This window comes from Phyllostomus hastatus, unplaced genomic scaffold (genome assembly GCF_019186645.2).
Source record: "Phyllostomus hastatus isolate PE091 unplaced genomic scaffold, TTU_PhHast_1.1 phas_scaffold_182, whole genome shotgun sequence".
Lineage (NCBI taxonomy): Eukaryota > Metazoa > Chordata > Mammalia > Chiroptera > Phyllostomidae > Phyllostomus > Phyllostomus hastatus.
The window spans coordinates 20,557,553-20,581,162 of NW_025334013.1; the positions used below are offsets into that span (position 1 = coordinate 20,557,553).

At 45.8% G+C, this 23,610-nt stretch overlaps 1 protein-coding gene across 1 annotated transcript; it reads left to right on the forward strand.

Annotated features, from left to right (window-relative positions):
- The first annotated feature begins 6,825 nt into the window (after window positions 1-6,825).
- On the forward strand, window positions 6,826-22,960 carry ZBTB8B (zinc finger and BTB domain containing 8B). Its single transcript, XM_045859436.1, has 4 exons — window positions 6,826-6,846; window positions 12,024-13,045; window positions 18,165-18,343; window positions 21,517-22,960. Exons 2-4 carry the CDS (start codon window positions 12,067-12,069, stop codon window positions 21,832-21,834), a joined length of 1,476 nt encoding a protein of 491 aa, XP_045715392.1. The 5' UTR covers window positions 6,826-6,846; window positions 12,024-12,066; the 3' UTR covers window positions 21,835-22,960.
- Window positions 22,961-23,610: the final 650 nt, after the last annotated feature.

The following is a 23,610-nucleotide window of genomic DNA, read 5'->3' on the forward strand; positions in this document are numbered from 1 at the left end:
ACAGGACTAAGTTGGAGCAAGCCGGAGTGGCTAACTTAGGAAAAGAAAAAAGAGGAGAAGGAGGTGAAGCTGTAAAGGTCATTAACATCTAGGTTTCTTGGATGCAACCTTTGATGCAGGGCTGAAAATTCAAACATAAGTCATGGACACAGAGTCACCAAAGATTTTTTGAATCAAGAAAGGACTTGTGCTGTGAAGGTGACATGACCAAGTGATCATGTATTACTGTTAATAGGTGAAATGGGGCCACTTACTAGGCAGCTGAGCATTTTTACACAATGTACCTCATGTGACCTTCCCAATAGCCTTATGAGGTAGGAGCAATTTTTAATCTCCATGTTATTACTGAAGACACTGAGATTTCAGTAACTTGGTCCCACAGCTAGGAAATGACAGAACTCTGATTTGAACCCAGTGTTGTCTAATAAAATCAAGCTTCTGCATGTCTTATATGTCTTAACTCCATCGAGCCTCATGTCCCGCCTCCACACCCAAATGATAAGCTGCAGGCAGGCAAGGACTGTACTGTTTCCTTTGATGTGTTAACCTTACGCATGCTCCCATATCCAGGCCTAGCACAGTGCTTGCCTATGAGGCCCTCAGTATGTGTGGACTGGGGTCCTCTGTTTGGTCTTCCCCACACCTTGACCCTCGACTCCCTTCACTAACATCAAGAAGATCGGGATTCAAATCCCAGCTCAGCCACTTCCCAGCAATGTGACCTTGGACAAGTTAACTGCCCCTGGCTTTAGTGTCTTCATCACTAAAATGGGAATAAGATTCATGGTCGTTATGAGGATTAAGCAAAATAAGTAAAACACCCAACACATATGGCAAAGTCCTTGATGAGGTCATTATTGTCTTAGCCCGTTACCCCTGTCCTTAGAGCCTAACACATTGCTAGGCACTGGTTAATAAGTATCTTTTTAAATGTATTTTTATTGCATTTTTCATTACCATTTATCTTCCTTATAACCCCTTCCCCAATAAGCTTCTTTTGCATTAAACGGTATGTTGAAAGGAAACTGGACTGGGTGTCAGCAGAGGTAGATTTTCATCTTGGGCTGTAGGCTTTGGTCACTTTTTCTCTCTGAAACTATGTATTTTTTCAGTCCTCAGGACCTCTAGGAACTCTTTTACCACTACCTTTTGGGTGAAATATAGATGCACAGATTTACCTCATCCTTGATCCTCAGGCCCATCTTTGACCCACACCCCCACTTGCGCACTGCTGGATGCCTCTTGGCTGAGGATTTCTGTCCCGGGATCCTCCTGCCTTAGACTCCCAGGAAGCCCTGCACCCGGTTGCCACCAGGTGGTGCTGTGGAATCATTCAGGTGAGGCTGGCTGTCAGTCTCCAGGCAGGGCTTAGAGGAGCGGCCCTAGAATGACTTTCTGGCTCCTCTGAAGAGGCTGGGCTTCCTCAGCGGAAGGCAGCTAGTCTGGAGATGATTCTGGAAGGTGACATTCCTAAAGACTGCCCGATTTCTGCTGCGGAGATCGCAGCATAGACTTGGCAGCAGGACCAGCTACATAATTTGTGGGACCCATTGTAAAACGAAAACGCCTAAGTTGCTGGTAGAGGTAGCACAGTGCATGCCTAAAAGCAGATAGAAAGGTTCTATCTAGTTCAACTTTCTAGAGCTAACTGTTAAAATTTCAAGAACTTTATAAGCTAGCTGTTTAGCACAGCTATTATTATTATTTTTAAAGATTTTATTTATTTATTTTTAGAGAAGGAAGGGAGGGAGAGAGAGAGAGAGAAACATCAATGTGCGGTTGCTAGGGGCTGTGGCCTGCAACCCAGGCATGTGCCCTGACTGGGAATTGAACCTGCGACACTTTGGTTCGAAGCCCGAGCTCAATCCACTGAGCTATGCCAGCCAGGTTATTATTTTTTAAAGAATTTATTTATTTTTTAGAGAGGGGAAAGGAAGGAGAAAGAGAGGGAGAGAAACATCTTGCACACCCCCAATTGGGGACCTCGCCTGCAACCCAGGCATGTGTCCTGGCTGGGAATTGAACCAGCAACCCTTTGGTTCACAGGCCCACGTTCAATCCACTGAGCTACGCCAGCCAGGGCCACAGCCATTATTTTTTAAAAATGATATAAACTTCCTTGATTGATGTGGTTCAGTGGGTTGGGTGTCGTCCCACAAACTGAAGGGTTGGCAGTTTGATTCCCAGTCAGTGCCTGCGTTGTGGACCAGGTCCCCAGCTGGAGGCGTGTGAGAGGTGGCTGATCAATGTTTCTCTCGTACATCCATGTTCTCTCCCTCTTTTTTGCCCTCCCTTCCCCTCTCTCTGAAAATAAATAAATAAAATCTAAATAAAATAATGATATAAACTTACGATTAAATGGAGGTAATCAAACTCACACTATGTAATTATTTTTATACATTTCATTGTTGTCTATGCTTTTGAAGTGATAAACTTATTGTATCAGTATGGTAGAAATACTATGCTGTGCCTTTTACTGTACATCTCTTCCTAACTCTGCATACAGTGATGTCGTACAGATCGTTTAAAATTGATGAAGGTGGGAGTGCTTACATGATCAAAATCTACAAACACTACACACACTTCATGCCCCCACTTCCAAGACAGTTGTTGAACTTTTACTAGAACCCCACCCCCTGTCCTGGGGGGTAGAATCAGTTTTATTACTAATGTGCTATGCTGTGTGATCCTGAGTAAAGTCCTGTTCCTTCCAGCCTCACATTATTATGAAAGAATATGTATTCTTTTATAATTTGCAAAAGGGGGGACATGCTTTGTGTGCCGTCGCATGTAACCCTTAGAACCACTGAGCAGGTGGATTATTGCGGTCCAAAGAGCAAAGGATGTTTCCCAGTAAGAGCTGATGACTTTGGCTCCCGAAAGGTGGCTATCACCAAAGGTTTCCAGAAGGTGGCGCTGTGGACTGGTTCAGGGAAGCAAGCCACAAAACCTATCAGTGCCTTTCTTCGCATGGTTTAGATGATGATGATAACAACAATAATAATAAATAATAGTCTTCCGAATGGCTCTAGCATTGTTCTTGGGACTCATGCATCATGAGCCTGCTTCTTGGCTGTTTCTGAGAGTGGGTAGAGGAAAGATCTAGCCACCTCTGCTTCTGCAGAAAAACACAGCTATGAGAGATAACTGGCATTTCCTTTTTACTGTGACAACAGTTAAGGTTTTTCCCAAAAGGGAAACGGGGGTTGGATGCTTTTGGAGTTCAGGAAATGCCAGCCTCAAATATGTCATGTTGGTATATTGATTATTTTAAGTTGAAGTCACTTGAAAAACAGCAAGTTCAGGTAGAGGAACACAATTGTAATAAACCTTGTTATAAACCCCCTCCTTTTAGGGTTCATCAACCAGGGAAGCCTGACTCATCACAGCAGAGGAGGTTAGACGCATAACCAGACAAACTGATGCAAACTATCATATCTCCCATCTGTTCTTCTACGGGCCCATTCATCTTTCTTAAAGATCATTTACCCTCTCCCCTAAGTGGCCCACCTCTCCCCACCCCTCCGCTTATTAAGATGGTATATATGCTTTCAAACCCCACTAATTTCCCCCTCCTCTGAATTCTCCATGCATATAATATTAAAAATGAATACATTTGTATACCTTTTCTCCTGTTAATCTTCCTGTTGTTGATTTATTTGATAAACTCAACGGTTGAACCTGGAAGGGAAGCTTTCCCTTCTTTACAGTGTGCTGGCCCAAATGTTAACTGTCCTATGTAACCCACTTGCTGCCAAACACATACACCCTGAGTTCCAAACTTAGATTTCCTTCCCACTTAGCAGAAAGCAGCTATCACTCCTATAATTGAAAAAAAAAAAACAACCCTTAACTGCCTAGGAAGTCACCTCGACACCCCGATGTTCCTCCTCTAGCTCCCTTGCAATCCCTTCTCAAAAATTTGCAATTTGCCCTGGCTGGCGTAGCTTGGTGGATTGAGAGCAGGCTGTGAACCAAAGGGTTGCAATGTTCGATTTCCAGTTAGGGCACATGCCTGGGTTGCGGGCCAGGTCCCCAGTGGGGGCCACATGAGAGGCAACCACACATTGATGTTTCTCTCTTTCCTTTCCACTCTCTAGGAATAAATAAATAAAATCTTTAAACAAAAATCTGCAATCTATGACTAAATTGTGAATTACTCTCCCTAGACAACCACTTGGAGACAATAATAGGGGAAAGGGAGAAGAAAGAGAAGAAAAACTATTTGAAATATGTAAATATATACTTTGAAGAAAGAAGATCAAATACAGACTATCATCCTCCCCTCTGTAACCCATTCTAAGACTGCTCTTGTATTTGTGACTTTTCCTCTTCACTATCTCAGGTTCCTTCTGCCTTCAGTTAGTAACAGATGGTCAAGTTCTTGGCCCACAGAAGAGATCCAACCCTTCATTCCTGAGAGATCTGTGCCCTGTGAAGTTGTCTTGCATAGAATTGCAGTAGTCTTACGGTAACTTTGATCACAGGATTTGTGGTAGGAACACGACCCTTAGAGATACAGTTGAGTCTATCACTAAGCCTCCCTGCCCCTGTGGTATGATAACAACTTACTTCTCCTTGATAGCCAGAGTTTTTAACCCATATGACACCTTGATTTCTCTTTCTTTCTTTCTTTCTTTCTTTCTTTCTTTCTTTCTTTCTTTCTTTCTTTCTTTCTTTCTTTCTTTCTTTCTTTCTTTCTTTCTTTCTTCAATTGTTCCTTTCTGTTTAGAGGCAAGAAGTATTCAAAATGGTTGAGTGGCAATTTCAACTTTCAGTTTTAGTGGAAAAATTTCATCACTTAGTAGAGGCATTCCTCCCTCGGTCACTAAGAGCTTTTAGCATTCCTCCCCTCCCTACAGTCATAGGGCTAAGAAACAAAAGTTTTTGAGTCAAAAAGTTTTATTGTGAGAGGAGCCCCTCTCCTGCATCTAGCCCCCTTGGTTCTTGAACTCAGTATCTGGCTAAAGGAGAGACAGCACAGTGGTTCAGTGCATCACTGCATCCTGTAGATGGCGCTCTATCTCACGAAGTGTTTAACAGAGGGAACCTTGTCTGGACCTTCCATTGGCCTTTCCAACATTCTAGAATCCTGGCCAATGGAGCACATGGTAAGACCAGTGAATCCTGTGGCTGTCAGCTCAGTGTCTCACTTCGTTATTGTGAAGTGACTTCCATGATCAGAAACGATACTGTGTGGGATACCAAGACTGATTAGTAAGTCCACTCATGGAGGTGCCGGCAGAGGCCTGTGGGGCACATCCGAATCCAGAGTAAGTGCCTCTTCTAGGGAAACAAATTCCTACCTCCATCACAAGGGACGTGGTCCAATGTAATCAATTTGCCATCAAGTAGTTGGCTGGTGCCCTCCAGGTATGATACCAATTCAAGGGTTCAGAGCTGACCGGTGCTGTGGGCAAACTGGGTATCAGTAGCGGTGGTTGCTAGCTTGGCTTTGGTGAGGGTGTATCCTTGTTCTTTACCCCTGTCATCACGGTCCTTTGTCCATGAATCCACTGAACACTCGGGAGCCCATAGCGAGCATTCATATGGCATACCTGTTGTCTCACGAGCTGGGCCTATTCAAGGGGGATCCATGCTTCCCACACCTGTTTGTTGTAACCTTCTAATCTTTAGCTCTGAGCTGCTCAAATCATTAGTCACTGCCTGTGAACTGGTACAGATCTTGACCTTAGGCCATTTCTCCTTTTAGGCAAAGTGGACAATGAGATGCTCTGCTTACAGTTCTGCCTGCAGATGTAATTATTCAAATAACTTTTGTGTTGGATAGAGTGAATCCCTTACTAAATATGACTGATGTCCTTATATTTTAAAAAAAGGAAAATATGAACGCAGAAGGCCAAGGGGAAAGGCCATGTGAATGTGACGATGGCCACCTATAAGCCAAGGAGAGAGGACAGGAACAGATCCTTCCTTCATAGCCTCAGAAGGAACCGATGCTACCACCACCTTGATTTTGGATTTCTAGCCTCCGGAATTGTGAGACAATGAATTTGCGTTGTTTAAACTAACGTGTGACACTTTATTGCAGCAGCCCTAATGGCTAATACACCCCACCCCCCATTAAAATTAAGTTCCTGGAGAACAGTAACCTGTATCTTGTTCACAGCCATGCCAGATCTTGCCTGTACCATTGCTTAACACCTTGTACTGCTATTTAAGTGTTATACGAACCTGAAAGCCTTTCAAGGGGAAAAAAAGGTAGCTAGTATTCTATCAAAACCTGTTGAGTAAAAAGGACTCATGGGCATGGACAATAGTGTGGTGATGGCGGGGGAGTGAGGGGTATAAGGGGACTAAATGATAATGGAAAAAATATAATAAAAAAACCTGTTGAGTAGATTAAACCATTTCACACATTTCCAGATTTTTTTGCGGAGGGGCACGGAAAAGTCATAGCCTTTACTCTCCAGGTTGTATTAATATGCATGACGCGCCTTTAGCTCTCCGGACAAAGAGATCAATACTTCGCAGGTCCCTCAAGTGGGACTCAGAAGACCGAAGGGCCTTTGGCTAGCGCTGGTTCTTGCCCTTTTTGGCATCTTGGTACTTGTAGTTTTGTCCACTATATCTTTCACCGAAAAACAAACGCTGAGACCACAACTCCCATCACCCCGCGAGCAATGAAGCCTTCAGAGCGCATCCTCCTGAGGGGGCGCGGGCGCCATTGACTAACCTATTGGTCGAAGGCCCGCCTTCCTGAGCCCAGGCGCACCATGATTGGTTGGCTACCCCGCCTCTCAATGGAGGGGGCGACCCGTGAATGAAAGGGGGGCGTGTCGGTGCACGTAGGTTCTTGGAGGCGCTGCTGGGACCCGCTGGAAGGTGAGAACCAAGAAGCGGTTTCGCGCTGCCGCTTTCATTGACTTGGGCAGGATCCAGGACACTCGGCAGGTCGGCCCTGGCCGGGGGTCAGCGGGCAGGGAGGCTGCATCTCAGTCGGCCTTCTTCCGACCGCCCGGACCTGGCGACTCCCAGATACCCGCAGCGAATGACCTACCCCCAATCTCCTCTTAAGCTTGGAGACGGGCGCCGTGAAGGCAGAGTCCCCCACCTTCCCTGGCATTAGGCTGTCCCCCGGCGTGGTCCACCAGGGTGGTCGGGGAGTGGGCTCATCCAGAAGGTGCGGGGGCACGAGGCAGTGCCCGCCGTAACGATGGCCACTTTGTCCGCGGAGGCCACGGGAGGGGCAAGGAAGGCCTCGGTTCCCTACGCGCTGAGGCCAAAGTTCCGGTCGTCTGGGTCCGGACCGGGGAGGACCCCCTTATCCTGTGAACAATTTATCGGGTGAACCAAAAATGCAGTTCACCCTGCAATTCTGTAGAAATGGAAACTTCTTCCGTGTCCTTCCCCTCTGTTCCATGTTTTGGGGAAAGAGTGACTTCCTAACCCTTCTCATTGTGTCCTGGAGGGTTTGGGGAGTCAGGCTGGCATGGTGGTTAAGGGTGTCAAGTCTGGAATCAAACCGACTTCAGTTCAAATCCTAGCTTTGGGTGTGCTAATCTGTAAGACTGAACCGCAGTTTTCTCCTCGGAAAAAGAGGATGTAATGATGTGTCTACTGCATCGGGCTCTTGTGAGGTTAAAATTAATTAACATTTGTAAAGTCTTCGTACAGTGCTTCGTGAGTAGTTCTCAGTGAATGCTAACAATTGATGAGCAGGTTTCCTTATTCTCAGGTCAGTGAACCTGGAGGAGTCTTGTCTGGAGTCAGTGGTTGGAATTCAAGGCTGCTATTGGTGTCGGAATGAAGACCGCCTTGTGATTTGGCTGAGTAGGATTCCTTCAGGGGAATGTGGGAGTTCATTGCAGGTGATAGTGTTGACATCTGCCCTCTCCTGGAGGACAGGCACTATGTAGTATTAGGTTCATTTTTCTGTTCTTGGCATCTTCCTTGTGTTGGGCATTGTTTGTAGCTAGTAACTGTTGAATTGGAACTGTGGGAAGGTTGGGAGGATGCCTGCCAGAGTGTGGATAAATGCACTTCTGAGAGCAGTATGCCCCAAGAGCTGCTTTTCTGGGAGAAATGTTGATCCTCAGCATGTCCCAGGGACACAGAGCACCAAAGGCAACTAAGATTAATGTGAATGAATGTTTTCACATTATATGCCAATGTAGGATTGAGGCAAGTTTTGAAGGGAGTATGTGGATAGACTTGTGCAAAGTCAGGGAGTATTCGCATGAGCCAATAGAGTTTAGAATATTTGCAGAGAGTAAGCCAAAGGAAATGGATTTTGAGTGCTATTGTTGAAAAGGAGCATCTTCCAGTGAAAAAAGATGGAAGTGTCCTGGGAGGAGGCCCTGCAGGTAAGACCACTGTACAAGTTCAGAAGTGTTGTGCCTACTTAGATGTTTATCGCCCTGGTTTGCCAACTACTCACCCCTTGGCCCCTCCTCCTTTGTTTGTTAGGAAAAAAAAAAAAGCAATACAAGTACACAGTGGAACACACTAACAGTACAGAGGTTGCAAAGGAAAATGGAAGTTCCTACCACACATCTCTTGCCCATATTCCTTCTCCTCAAGGGTATTTGCTTGTATAAGCTTTCAGAAAAAAATGTATGCATATACCAGCAAAAACATATGCAAGGATAGGCTCATACTGTATATTTTGTTTTGCATCTTGCCTTTTTCTCTTTTACTGTATCTTAGTGTCCTTTTTCATATAAACACACCCAGCTCTAGCTCATTGAAAACATGGTTGCCTAGTAGTTCCCTGTGTGATTGCACTTCATTGATTTAACTTCTCTGTTGGCGTTAGTACAAAAAGACCTGGTGTAATTGCTGGCATCTCTGAAATTATAATTTAGTGCATTTTTTAGAATACATCCAAAAGGGTAAATTCTTAGCAATGAAATTTCTGGGGCAAAAGATATGTACATTTTAAGCTGGATAAATATTCCCCTCTAAAATGGTGTTCAAATTTATATTCCCATCAATAGTGGATATTATCACATTAAAAAAATGTGATTTTACCAGTCTGATGGGTTTTCTTTCAGTTCTGAGGAAGCATACAATGTGGTATTTATTTATTTATTTTTAAGATATTATTTATTTCCAGAGAGGGGAAGGGAAGAAGAAAGAGAAAGAGAGAAACATCAATGTGTGGTTGCCTCTCACCCACCCCCACTGGTGACCTAGCCTAAAACCCAGGCATGTGTCCTGACTGGGAATTGAACTGGCAACCTTTTGGTTCATAGGCCAGCACTCAATCCACTGAGCCACACCATTCAGGGCCAATGTGGTATCTAAATGTAGCATTTTTCTATATCTTGTTCTTCTCTTACCATTTTGATTGCTGGGGCAGTAGTAGGAACTGCTGGAAAGGCTTGGGTGGAGCAGCCAGAAGAGGTGAGAATGATGAAACAAAACTGTAGTCCTGTGCAAACTTTCAGGGGTGATTTATTTGGGAATAGTAGAATTTTTCAGGTATCTGACAGTTCTCTTCCTTTCTGCACCAAATACTAATTCTAACTACTTTGGGTGAGAATTTCCAAAATTATGACATAACTTCCCTGAGTTTAGACTAATATAAAAAGATAAGTCTTCTTGATGGCTTAGGCTCATCTGTTATAGCCCTGGGCTATAATTTAGTGATGTCCTTAGGCCATTTGGAGAATGTAGGAGCCCTCAATGCCCTTAGCTAAATGGCCTCAGGCTGATATTTTGAAAAAAATGCATAGGTCTAGTTTTTTAGAATGGTTTTACCTTTTCCTAGCTGTCAGTTCTCACTTTTAAGTTTGTCACTTTACTTGCTTAGAGAGGCTCCTGTCCACTTCTGGCCCTAATTGGTTCTCTAGTTTCCAACCTTAATGCATCACTTGTTATGCATATGAATGAAGTCAGTGTAAATTGCCCTTTACCAAGGTTGTTGTGGGTCTTGTATGAGTAAAGTCTGTGCGGTTATTGTGTTAGGACTTTGGGGATCTAGTTTTGCCAGAGGAAGGACCCTTTTTGGGGGAAGAGAGTGCCCGATTTCTGGTTGGGTAAGGCATTGTTGTGCTCCAGTTGTAGAAAGGAAGAATGTTAAAGAGTCATTAGCTATGGCCAGCAGCTCTAACTAGGCTTTTTGCAATTTCAGTAAAGGGAAATGGTGTGCTTGGTTGTAGACACTTCTCTGAACTTGGTGGGTCAGTAAGTAAAAGGGGTATTGTTGGATGGTTCTGTGGCTTGTGTGATGGGGAAAGATGGAGCAGAGAGCTTGGGAAAGAAGATAACTCCTGCTTATATAACCTTCCAGAAAAAATGCATGCATATACCGGCAAAAGCATATACGCAGATGGAATTTTAGCAGAAAGATTTTGAATTTGATTTATACATGTTCTACTTAGCAGTTAAGAAAAGAGTATTTCATTGTATTTAGCAAATGTACCTTGTCCAAAGCACTCTGTCAGGTGCTGTGGGGGATATCAAATGAAATAAGACACGGATCATACGGCTTGTAGTCCACAGAGAGGTAAGGGCCAGGACACAGAAATACAGAGGAGTAAACCAAGGGTAGTAGAGTCAATCAGCCAGGAGTCTCTCACTTGCAAGAGATAGAAAACCCAACTCAACCCTGGGCAGAGTGGCTCAGTTGGAGCATCATCCCCATAACCGAAAGGTCACCAGTTCGATTCCCAGTCAGGGCACATGCCCAGTCATAGGATGCAACTAATTGATGTTTCACATTGATGTCTCTCTCTCTCTCTCTCTTTCTTTTTCTCTCCCCCCCTCCCCTGCTTTCCCTCTCTCTCAAATGAGAATAAAATAAACAGAAAGAAAGAAAGAAAAGAAAGAAAGGAAGGAAGGAAGGAAGGAAGGAAGGAAGGAAGGAAGGAAGGAAGGAAGGAAGGAGGGAAGACGTATACAAGCTAAGCAAAAAGGAAAAAGGAACTTAACTGGCTTCTGGCACAGCAGAAGTTGGGGCTTAGATGGTGTCCCTGGGTCCATCTGTTACCCCTCCCTGAGCTGGGTTGTCATCCTTGTTAGGCCGGTTCTCCTGGTGGTGGCGGCAGCATCCCTCATACTGCACCTGCCTGCAGAGCAGGAGAGAGTGCACTTTTTTTGAACTCCCAGTAAACATTTCATTGCTTTTCATTGGCTCTGACCAAGCCTTGTGGCCATCTTTGAGCCAATCATTGTGGACAACTGGTGGAGCCTGGGAATGGCACCAGCTAGATGCAAAGCACATTGACCAAGAATGGGGAAGGATGGTTCCAACCAAAGCCAAAAAGGACACTGAAACCATAAGAATGGTCAATGCATGCTGGCCCAAGAATCCACCAATGTTTCCACAAAGTGATCATAAGAGGTGTGAGCTGAGACTACTTGCCAGTCTCTAAGCTGTGTATCAGGACAGTGTAGACTGAAGGGTAATTCTCAGGCTTGGGTGTTATCTGTAGTTGGAGCCTTGAAGAAAGTAGAGTGTAGTGCATCAGAGCATGAACTCTGGAGGTTAACCAGCCTGGTTTTGAGTCCTGGCTCTGTTGCAACTGTGTCATATTGTCTTCTTTGAGTCTCTTGCCCTTATCAGAAAAACGGGGACAATATTGGTGTTTTGTCATAGGGTGTTTCTAAAAATTCATTGAAAGAATCAAACGCCATGTACTCTGCCCACATGTAGTTAGCTCTAGTTATTTTTTGTTGTTTCTCAAAACGTAACAGAGTTGGACAACCTCTGATTTTTATTAGATCCAAAATAGCCCATATATAAAGACACTGTTGAACCAGTGTCTTGAGAAGAATTTAAAAAATATAATAAAAATGTCCTGGCTCCGTGTGGCTCAGTGGCTTGAATGCCCACCTTTGAACCAAAAGGTCGCCGGTTTAAGGTTCAATTCCTGGTCAGGGCACATGCCTGGGTTGCAAGAGGCAACCTACTGATGTTTCTCTCCCACTTGTTCCCCCCTCTTCCCTTCTCTCTGAAAAATAAATGAAATCTCTAAAGAAATAAAAATATTAAAAATAGACATCTTATTTGTAAAGTTGGAATTTGTGAATTAACTTTTCAAAATTCTTGGCAGGGATACAGGCTACTCCAGAATAGCAGCAGCAGCTGGTGGAGAAATGGAGGTGCAGTCCTATTATGCCAAGCTCTTGGGAGAGCTGAATGAACAGCGAAAGAGGGACTTTTTCTGTGACTGCAGCATCATTGTGGAAGGGCGGATCTTCAAGGCCCACAGGAACATTTTGTTTGCCAACAGTGGCTACTTCCGAGCCCTACTCATTCACTATATCCAGGACAGCGGGCGGCACAGCACCGCCTCCTTGGACATTGTCACCTCCGATGCCTTTTCCATCATCTTAGATTTCCTCTATTCCGGGAAGTTGGATTTGTGTGGGGAGAATGTGATTGAAGTTATGTCAGCCGCCAGCTACCTGCAGATGAATGACGTGGTGAACTTCTGCAAGACATACATCAGGTCATCCCTGGATATCTGCCGGAAGATGGAGAAGGAGGCTGCCATGGCTGCAGCGGTGGCAGCGGCGGCAGCGGCGGCTGCAGCAGCAGTTCATCAGGTTGACAGTGGAAGCTCCAGTTCTAGCAAGGAGGGGACCTCCTGTGATACCAAGAGCTTGGTCTCCTGTCCCGCTGAGGAAGAAGAGCGTGTGGATTGTCCAAGAGAGTCCCCTTGCGGGGACTGCAGAGGCTGCCACCCCCTGGAACTGCTGGTGAAAGACAGCCAGGGCAGTGGCTCAGCGGACAGTGACCTCTCCACTCTGCCCAAACAGATAGAGCCCAAGGTGGAGTTTGATGCTGACGAAGTGGAGGTGGAGGTTGGTGAGCAGCTACAGCAGTACGCTGCCCCACTGAGCCTGGCCCACATGGAGGAGGGTTTGCCCAGTGGCCAGGCCGTGGACTTGGCTTACAGTAACTTCCATGTAAAGCAATTCCTGGAGGCCCTCCTGCGCAACAGTGCTGTCCAGGGCAAAGATGATGTGGACCATCACTTTTCTCGGAGTCTGGAGGGAAGACCAGATGGCATGGGAGGAGCCATGACTTCCATGATGGATGTCCAGGCCGACTGGTACGGGGAGGACTCAGGTGAGCGCCATTATCATTCATCATCTTCGCTGGTCATTTAGCACCCACATCTGTGCCTTGTAGTCTCCCATCATCACCATCACCACCACCACCACCAATGCTGTCATTGCCACCACCATCACTCTCACCACATCATAGCTGCCACCACTACAACCAATAGGTACTAATTGAGTGGGTCATTGTCTCTTCATGTATGTATTTTACCTCTACAACTAGCGTGTAGGCATGTTGAGGGCAGTTTGAAGACATGGAAAGAACTACTGTCTTGTACCAACCAGCGGTGGGATTTTGGTGAAATCACTAAATCTCTCTGGACCTGTTTTGTTCTAGAGATAATCATCTCTGTCTTGCTTTTCACAGGACTGAGGACCAAATGACAGGGTGTTCATAATCTTTTGTCATGTATGCTAACATGTTCTAGACAGGTAGGGAATTTATTTTTCTTTGTGCCAACCATGGTGACTGGCACAAAGCCATTCACTAACATGTTATGGTCAATGGTATGACCTACTTGAGAATATTTTAGAGTCAGCCTTTGGCTTCATGTGAGTAAATTTCTTATATCCTTTGGTAGGCTTTTTTGTTTTAAGAGCACTTGGTTTTGTCCCTGAACAATTTTGAAAGATGAGTTAACTCTTCTTTTTTTTTTTATATATTATTTATTTATTTATTTTTAGAGAGGGAAGGGAGGGAGAAAGAGAGAGAGAGACAGAGACAGAGACAGAGAGAGAGAGAAACATCAATGTGTGGTTGTTGGGGTCCGTGGCCTGCAACCCAGGCATATGCCCTGACTGGGAATCGAACCTGCGATACTTTGGTTCTCAGCCTGCGCTCAAGAGTTAACTCTTCTTAACATTGAGCTAATTGTGTGGTAAAGTGTCTCGTGGGAGATAGAAATAGATCTGGCTGTCACCTTCCTGATGAAAGCATCCTATAGCTTCCAGGACCTAAAGCCAAAAGAAATTAATGAATCAAATTCTTATATACCCTTCAATATGGAACAATGAAAGTATTTTAAATAATGGAGTTCAGCTGCTTTTATTCGTTAGTATATGCCTGTCTTTAGGGTTTTTTTTTTTTCATTTCAATTTTTTGAAGCAGAACATTGTGTGTGTCTGATTAAAATTAGACTTGAAAGACTCAGAAATGCTGTTTTGGTCCTCAGAGACACTGTCTCAGCCAACATGTAGATGGTAGCGGCTGTTTTCAGTGAGTGCTCTGCGGGGACTTGTTGCAGCCTCAGTTCCATGCAGGTTAGAGCCCTTCCCAGACTCTGCTCACCCTTTCACAGTCATTAGACCTTCCTCATGCCCGTGAGTTTGGCAGAGGAAGTGCAGAGAAACCGAGACTCAGAAGGGTTTAGTGAGTTTCCTGAGAACGCAGAGCTGGTAAGCGGCGCAGCTAAAACTAGAAACCTGGGCTGGCTTCACTTCACTCACTGCACAGATTGAAGGAGCACAGTTGGATCGAGGATTTTAGTGCAATTGTTTTAGCTTTCAGCACAAGCTGCCTGTAAGCACAAGTATCAAGCTGTGCTTCAGCTGCCTGCTACCTTCATTCAAGTCTTGAGTGTCAGGCTGTGAAGTCAGGTTTCCAGCTACTGGGTGCTGTGGCGAGGCAGCCACCTGGCCCCCGGCCAGGTCTGGTGCCCTCCAGGTTTTGATTCCATGCACACAGCTCCAGGCTAAATTTATTCCAAGTGCCAAGGCACTGAGTAGGACTGATTTGTTTGGTCATTCATTTATTTGCTTAAATATTTGAGTACCGCCCTGGCTGGCGTAGCAGCTCAGTGGATTGAGCTCGGGCTGCAAACCAAAGGGTCGCAGGCTCGATTCCCAGTCAGGGTACATGCCTGGGTTGCAGGCCACGGTCCCCAGCAACCGCACATTGATGTTTCTCTCTCTCTCTCTCTTTCTCCCTCCCTTCCCTCTCTAAAAATAAATAAATAAAATCTTTAAAAAAATATTTGAGTACCTTCTTGGTGAAGCTACAAAGATAAGTCGGACATAGATCCGACCCTCAAAGAATAAGATAAGACATGTGCATAATTGGCATCACATGGTCGAAGGGTACTAGGGCTGGAAGACAGATGGAGGCGTGAGCTTCCCGGCTGTCCAAAAGCAGGAGAACTGGCTTCCTACTGGGATATCAGGGAGGCTGTATGAATGTGGCATCTGAGGGTAAGAAGACGAGACATAGGAGAAAATTGACTAGAGTCAGATCATGGAAAATGCTGAATGCTAAGAGATGAGGGTTTTTTAAATTTATTTTTAGAAGGAAGGAGAAAGAGAGGGAAAGGAGCATCAGTAGGTGGTTGCCTCTCAAGCATCCCCTGCTGGGGACCTGGCCCGCAACCCAGGCCTGTGCCCTGACTGGGAATCAAACCTGGGAACCCTTTGGTTCGCAGGCCTTGCCCAATCCACTGAGCTACGCCAGCCAGGGCAGAGGTGAGGTTTTTATCTGTAGGCACAAGGGAGATCTTCGGTAGTCCCTGAGCTTGGGAGTGGACAGGATTTGTGCTTCAGGAAGTTTAATTTGGCCTTAGCACAAGATGGTGTGCCGCTGGGAGACCAGGGCAGGGAGATGGCAGGAAGTTGTTGTGGTAGTTGTGTCCCTGTTGCCCATCCCCACATTCGCAGACACTGTCAAAGCATTAGGTCCTGCTATAATCTTCTCCTTCCCGACCTTCCAAGCCCAGCTCTAGCACCTCCTATCACTTCTTGGAAAGTTCATCTACATTTGCTACCTCCACTGTTTCATTTCTCACTGTTTCCTCAGCCCACTGCAGCTTGGCTTCTGCCCGCTACACACCGCTGAAACCTCTGTCATGAGGTCAGCTGTATGGTAAAGAGTGATTTTCAGGTGTTCTCTTACTTGACCTCCCTCAGCAGTGGACTCTGACCTTCCTCTCCTTGCAGTTCTTTCTTACCCTGGCTTCTGACACCAGGAGTACCCATTGCTGTTACCTCTGCCTGTTTCTTTTCAGCCTCATCATGGGTCATTTAATGTCCAGCATTCCATCATTGGCTTGCTTCGTCAACATCTTTTCACTTCTGTTTGTTTGTTCATTCACTCAACAGATATTTACTGAGCATTTAGTACAGGCCAAGCATTGTTTATTCCAGAGAACAAAAGACAGTCCTTGTCCTCATGAAGCTGACATTCTAGTGGAGGGAGACAGACAACAAACAAATACTTGAATATGTAACATGAAGAAGAACTAAAGCAGGGAAAAGTTTGATAGAAAGGGAAGGGGATGCTATTTTATTTAGCGTTGACGAGGAAGCCTTTCCTAGCAAGCTGTTTTTGAGCAGAAACCTCAAGGCAGTAAAAGAGCAAACTGTCCTGATATCAGGGGGAAGAACATTTTAGGCAGAGAGAAGAGCAAGGCACACAGGCCCAGGTGCAGGGCAGCATTTGGCGAGTGACCCAAGAGAACAGCTGGTGTTGGCTGGAGTAAAGTAAGCATGGCAGAGAGTTCTGGGGGGTGAGCTCAGGAGTTTGGGTGAGGGTAGGCCAGGTAGGGTCTTGCAGGCCATGAGAAGGCCTTAGGACACTACTCTGAGCAAGGAAGCCACTAGAGGATCTCAGCCTAGTACAGTAAAAGGATCCCTTTGGGTACTGTGCGCAGTATCCTCCTTAGTGCTCCTCTTGCTTCCTCCCTTGCTCTCCACCTATAGAGCCCAGGGCAGTGTAGACCTAGGGGAGTAGGGGTGGAAGCAGGAGGATCACTTCGGAGGAAGTAACTGCAATTACCCAGTTACTCCTCCTGAGAGATGTGCTCCTCGACTCCATGTGGTAGCAGGAGAGAGGAGGATGATTGATGATGGAAGAGGAAGGGCAATTAATAGAGCAAGGGGCGATGGGATCCTGTGCACTAGTGGAGGGGACAGGCTGGCTTTGGAGGGGAGGGAGGACAATTCACACTGATCGGCGTGAAAGCTAATGGCTTGTGTGAGCGGTATGAGAAAAGAGGGGTTAAGGATGACCCTAAAGTTTTTAGCTTGAGCAGTTAATTTAAACATGTTACGTTTGTGATGCCAATGGGATATCCAACCACAGATGTTCAGGATGTAATTGCATCTACAAAGGTAAGTTTGGAGTTCTGGGGAGAAGTCAGAACTGAGATAGAAAGTTGGGAGTCATTAATATGGGCCCGTGGAATTTCAAACCTATCTATCCCATAGATCTAGAGCGGGGGTGTCAAACTCATTTCACCAGCCTGAAAGTTGCCTTCAGAGGGCCAGGTGTAATTGTAGGGCTGTATCAATGTAACTACACCTTAACAGTTAAGGGAGAGCTCGGTGCTGCTGCCAGTGGAAACAAGGTGCCGGGCCAGATAAAAGAAGATGCCAGGCCGGTTTCGGCCCGCGGGCCTTGCGTTTGCCACCTGTGATCTAGAAGGAGAAGAGAAGAGATCTAAGAACTGATCCCTGGGGAGCCCCAACCTTTAGAGGCCAGGGAAATAAGGAGAACCCAGTAAAGGAGACTGAAAAGGGGTAGGCAGTGAGATGGGAGGAGAATCGAGAAAGAGGGATGGATGCCAAGAGGAGACAGTCTTTCAAGAAAAAGGAGAAATCAACTCTGTCCCTCACTATGTACAGGCAGAGGAGGACTGATCACTGGGTTTAGCAATGGAGAGGTCATTAGGGGGCCCGACAAAGGGCAATATTCATGATTGGGGTGCCGGGGGAGACCAAACTGAGTAGGCCTAAAAGGGAAATGGGTGTGAAGATAGTGAGTCTAGATGCTTCTTTCAAGGAGTTTCACTGTGAAGGGAACGAAGAAGTGCATTGGTAGCTGAAGGGGGCCATGAGTGCAGGGCTTTTATTAAGGTGAAAGATCTAAAAGCATGTTTATTTACCGGTGGGCATGAACCAGGAGAGGGGAGGATAATCGATGGCGGGGGGGGGCAATAAATTTGCTTTGTAGCAAACCTCTCTGTATGTGCCTGGAAGCCGTGCCGAGGAGCGGCTGTCAAAGCAAGAACCCTGGTCCAGGGGTCTGATCCATCATCTCGATCTGGGCTGGTAGAATCCCCCAGCCCCAAATGCCATCCATCGGAGGCAGTGTTGTTGCAGCTTACTGTACAGCTAAATCAATCCATTTGGTTTCCCAGGTGACGTGCTGGTGGTCCCCATCAAGCTCCACAAGTGTCCTTTCTGCCCCTACACTGCCAAACAGAAGGGCATCCTTAAGCGTCACATCCGCTCACACACGGGCGAGCGGCCCTACCCCTGTGAGACCTGTGGCAAGAGGTTCACTCGACAGGAGCATCTGCGGAGCCATGCCCTGAGCGTAAGTGAGCTGGCGGTTCTCTTGTGGTGTGTGTGGGGTGGCTCCTGACATTTGTCTAATGCAGTGATTTTTAACCGGTGTTCCACAAGAATTTTTGAACATGCAATACCTGACTGTTCAGTCAGGGGCACCGACCTCTTTTCCCTTGGATTGTCAAATAAAAAAATGACAACAGCCAACACAACAGTAGTCATCCAGTGTGAATGAATCACAACTATACTACCCTGGCAGGGTAGCTCATTTGGTTAGAGCATTGTCCTGATATGCCAAGGTTGCAGGTTCAGTCCCTAGTCAGGGCACATACAAGAATCAACCAGCAATCGCATACATAAGTGGAACAACAACTTGATGTTTGTCTCTCTCTCTCCCCCTTCATCCCTTTCTAAAATCACTCAATAAAAACAAAAATTTAGGCCCTGGCTGGTATAGCTCAGTGGATTGAGCATGGGCCTGCAAACCGAAAGGTCGCCAGTTCGATTCCCAGTCAGAGCACATGTCTGTCTCTCACTCGCTTTCTTCTTTCCTTCTTCTGTGTCTAAAAATAAATAAATAAAATCTTATAAAAAAACCCAAAACTTATACCTATTTTTTGTCAGATAGGCAAAAAATAAATTTTTTGTGTGCCACCGAATTTTAGCAATTAGCATATGTGTGCCGTGAGGTGAAAAAGGTTGAAAATTACTGGTCTAATGTAAGGGTTAGAAGTATCTTTCACATCTCTGTCCACTGTAGTATTTTCAGAGAATTTTAAACATGTTTCTACTATTAAATTGAAGCTGTGTTGCTGGCACTTAGAGTAAGTTAAAACTTACGGTAACAGAATGGTTTTCCTAGAGAAGAGTTAAGAAAGTTTAGATTCTTGGTCAGGGGTGGTTGTCATAGGCAAAGAACCCCAGGGCTCAGATGGGTGATTCTGAGTCCGTGTCACCGGTGTGATGCCGAAGGTCAGCTGCATTTTCAGTTTCCCACCCAACCCCAGCACCTGTGTGGAGGTGGGGGTGAGGTGTGTAGGTGCTGTGCACCTCATTTTATTACACTTTTTGCCTCCTTATGTTCCAGGTAATTGATTTGATTCTCAGCTTCATCCACTCTACTGTTGTTTCCCTGTAAATTATTCATTATTTCAATTATCCTTTGTTTCTTACTGTGTCTTTTTCATGCTGTTGAGGTCCTCACTAATTTCCTTGAGCATCCTAATAACCAGTGTTTTGAACTCTGCATATGATAGATTGCATATCTCCATTTCATTTAGCTCTTTTTCTCAAGTTTTGGTCCGTTCTTCCATTTGGGCCATGTTTCTGTATCTCCTCATTTTGGTAGTCTCCCTGTGTTTGTTTCTGTGTGTTAGGTAGAACTGCTTTGACTCTGTGTCTTGGTAGTGTGGCCTTGTGTAGTAGGTGCCCCTGTAGGGTCCAGTGGCACAGCCTCCCCTATGACCCTGGATGGGTACTTGAGGTGCGCCCTTCGTGTGGGCTGAGTACACCCTCCTCTTGTAGTTGAGCCTTGGTTGCTGTTGGCAGATCAGTGGGTGAGATCTACCCAGGCCTGTCAGCTGGAAAGGTTGGCTGTGACCACTGACCGCCAACCTCCACCCTCTGTGGAGGATCAGCTGTGCAGGGGCAGGGTGGCGGTGCTCCAACATTGTGTGTACCTGTCCACAGGGTGCACTGGCTCTGGGGTTCCCAAGTGGTACAGGCCAAGGTCGGCCCCAACCTGTGTTTTCGCCCAGGGCCACCCTGCCTGAGCTATAAAGCAATAAGGCTGCTACTTGTGTTTGGCTTGGAGATTCCCAGGTGAAGCCAAGCTGTGAATCAGAGCTGCCTGCTGCTAGAGCCTGGCCTGGCTTGTTTGATAGGATTTAGGAAGTTGTGATGTGTGAACCAAGGCTGGCCTTTCATGTGGAAAAGCAGTTTGGGTGGGCCTGTAAGTTGGGTGGGGCAGAGTCTCTGGGGATCTCTAAGGCAGGTCAAACAGTGTTAACTAAGTTGATGGAGTCTCAGATATGGCACCAGCTTGCCTGCTCTGTGGTGGGGGTTTTGTAAAGGGACTGTGGCCTCTGCTTGCCCTGATGCCAGACACTTAGGTTTCTCCCTGTGTGCCACTGGTGCCTTTAAAGCTGCTACCCTGGTGCTGGAGCGCAGAGGGAGTGAGTCTGAGTGGGTGAGTCCATGTGTGGATTCTTTAAGAGGAACTGCTTGGGACTCAAGAAGTTTCTTCCACTGACTCAATCCCCACTGGTTTTGCGGCCAGAAGTTGCGGGGACTTCATCTTCCTGGCACTGGAACCCCAGGCTGGGTGGCCTGGTGTGGGGCTGGGACTCCTAGCTCCTGAGTATCCCTCCCGAATTTTTATCTGCAACACGAGGGTGAGGCACCAGCCCATTCCACATCTGCACCCCTCCTACCAGTTTGGATTGATGTGGCTTCTTTAATTCTGTAGTTGTTAGACTTCCATTCAACTCAATTTCTGACGGTTCTGAGAGATGGTTGTTCTACATTTTAGTTGTAATTTTGATGTGGCTGTGTGAAGAGGTGAGCCATGTCTGCCTGTGCCACCATCTTGACCGGAAGTTCCCTTGCTCAGTCATTTTCAGTGCAGCGGCTATACAATACACGCTTACTTACCTGCATGTACTGTCACCACTGCCTAGTACAGTGAGGTCATTGTTCACGCATGTGCATTGCAGTCCACAATTCTTGACTGCCAGGTTACATCGATGTCACACGAACTGTTCTCATTATATTGAGAGTGGCTGCACTTTTTCCAGACAGACCTCATATGTATGGTTCAGTACTATCCGTGGTTTCAGGCATTCCTGAAGGGTTTTGTAACATACTCCCCACAGATAATGGGATACTGCTGTATAATCAAGGAAGTAGAAGTAAAAATATATAGCTGGGGGACCTAACCTGGTCTGGAGCATCAGAGACTTGTCTGAAAGCATTAGTAAGGGGGAGGGGTTGGCGATGGGGAGGAAGGCAATTCCCAGGGATGTCCAGGGGCTCTGAGGCGGCAAGGACCTTGGTGAGGCTGAGACTGCAGCTGATGGCACAGCAGGAAGAGTGGTGAGGAATGAGGCTGCAGGGTCAACCAGGGCCCACATCGGTGGGGCCTTGAAGGCTGTGATTCAGCTCCATTTCTGTGACATTTACTTTGTCTGCTTGTAATTTTAGGTCCACAGATCCAACCGTCCAATCATCTGCAAGGGCTGCAGAAGAACCTTCACGAGTCACCTGTCACAGGGGCTGAGGCGCTTTGGGCTGTGTGACAGCTGCACCTGCGTTACAGACGCACATGAAGACGAGGACGATTTGATGCCCATCAACCTTAGCCTGGTGGAGGCTTCCTCCGAGAGCCAAGAAAAGAGCGACACGGACAGTGACTGGCCAATCTACGTGGAGTCGGGGGAGGAGAACGACCCTGCTGGAGACGATTCCGACGACAGGCCACAAATGCGGCCCAACCTAACAGATCGAGAGACACTCATGTAGCAGTACCTTGGTGGGAAAGAGATTTTAGAATTTGTCGTCGCTCATTCTGTGGTTGAAAGCCACCATTTGTCCAATTTTGTGGAACCCTGAGAGGAACATCGTTTTCACTGTTAACGTATTTGCATTTTTGTTTAACTACATAGTAGAGGTTCGATTTTGTGGCTCAAAGGACGAATGACTTTTTAGTATGGCGCCCTTGGTTTGCTGATGGCTTAACTGTCCCGAATTCCGAGTGAATTGGGGCTGGCCCTCAGGCTCCCCGCTCCTCCCGTCGTGCACCCGAACTCTGGTTAGGAGAAGGAGAAGAACACCTCCATGCTTGTTTTTAGATTGTCTCAGTCTTCTGCATTCCTTTGTCGTCATCTTCTGTCCTCTGGAAAGGTGGGCAAGAAAATATTTAAGTTTTGAGATCAGTCTTACCTCTGCCTAACTTTTCCTATCGATTTCCATATTCTAATTTTCTGAAGTATTTCAGAGAAAGCTTTGTTGACATAAGGCAGGCAGGGCTGCCTAACACACGATTGTAAAGGGCACTTTCTAAATCTGAGACTGCAGTTTTCAAAGCCGGGGGTATGCACGTGCAGGCAAGTGTGGAGACGAGCTAAAAGCCTCGTCGTGGCACTTAGACTCACCCTGTTGAATTACATTGTAAGTTAGCCCCGGGAGGAGACCTGGGAGCGCAGGTCTGGATGGCTTTCCTGCTTAGTTTGGTATTTGACGATTCTATACCCACCAATAACCTGTTGTGTGCTCATAAAGCATATGGTCTGGGCAAAACTAAAAATTCTCTCCTGCTTTTTCAAGCCATTTGCAAAGGCTGTTGCTGTGTAACCTGGAAATGTAGCTACCACTGACATTCTTTTACTTAGTTTCTAGAGAGAATTTTAATTGGAGGGAAAATGTAAGCCCATATAAACAAGTTATGTTTGTACATTTCTTACCTTTTAAAAGATCCTCTGGAAGGAAAGGGAAGTTTAGTAGAACAGGTTTTTAAAACAAGTTTGCTTTTCACCCACTTAGCAGCTGTACAATTACTCTCACAAAAGGCTGCATTTCTTTAAAGGGCTAAAGAGCAGGAAATGTTACAATTAAAAATATTCAAGGTGTCCTGGCTGGTGTGGCTCACTGGATTGAGTGCTGGCCTGGTAACCAAAGGGTCACTGGTTCAATTCCCAGTCAGGGCGCATGCCTGGGTTGCAGGCCAGGTCCCCAGTAGGGGGCACGTGAGAGGCAACTGCACATTGATGTTTCTCTCTCTCTCTTTCTCCCTTCCCCTCTCTCTAAAAATAAATAAATAAAATCTTAAAAACAAATATTCAAGGCACTTTCATAATTTTGTCTTATATTAAGGTATCCAAAATGGATTTTAAAAGAAATCCCTAATGAAACAAATATGCAAACAAAACACAGTTTCCTTTCAACTTTAAAAAAAAAAGAAATGGCTTTTACTTTCTTTAATTTTATGTATTTATATATCAAGACATGGTAAAATCACTTTCCTTTTTTCCTCTTGAACAAAAATGATCATTAAAACATCATAAGTTGGCTTGTAAATGTTAGTTGTTGTAGAGTTCAGAAAGTGTTTACGCTATACTCAGAAGTTAAACTCTAGCCAGTGCTACTCAAGCTACAGCCCACCCATAGGTGCTGGCCTGTGGGTTTGACACCAGGCCACACAGTAGGACCACATGTTGGTCTGCAGTAGATTGGAAATTTAAAAACTGGTCTTTTACTGCAGAGAGTTTGAAAATTATTGTTCTAGATCAAGAGTTACAA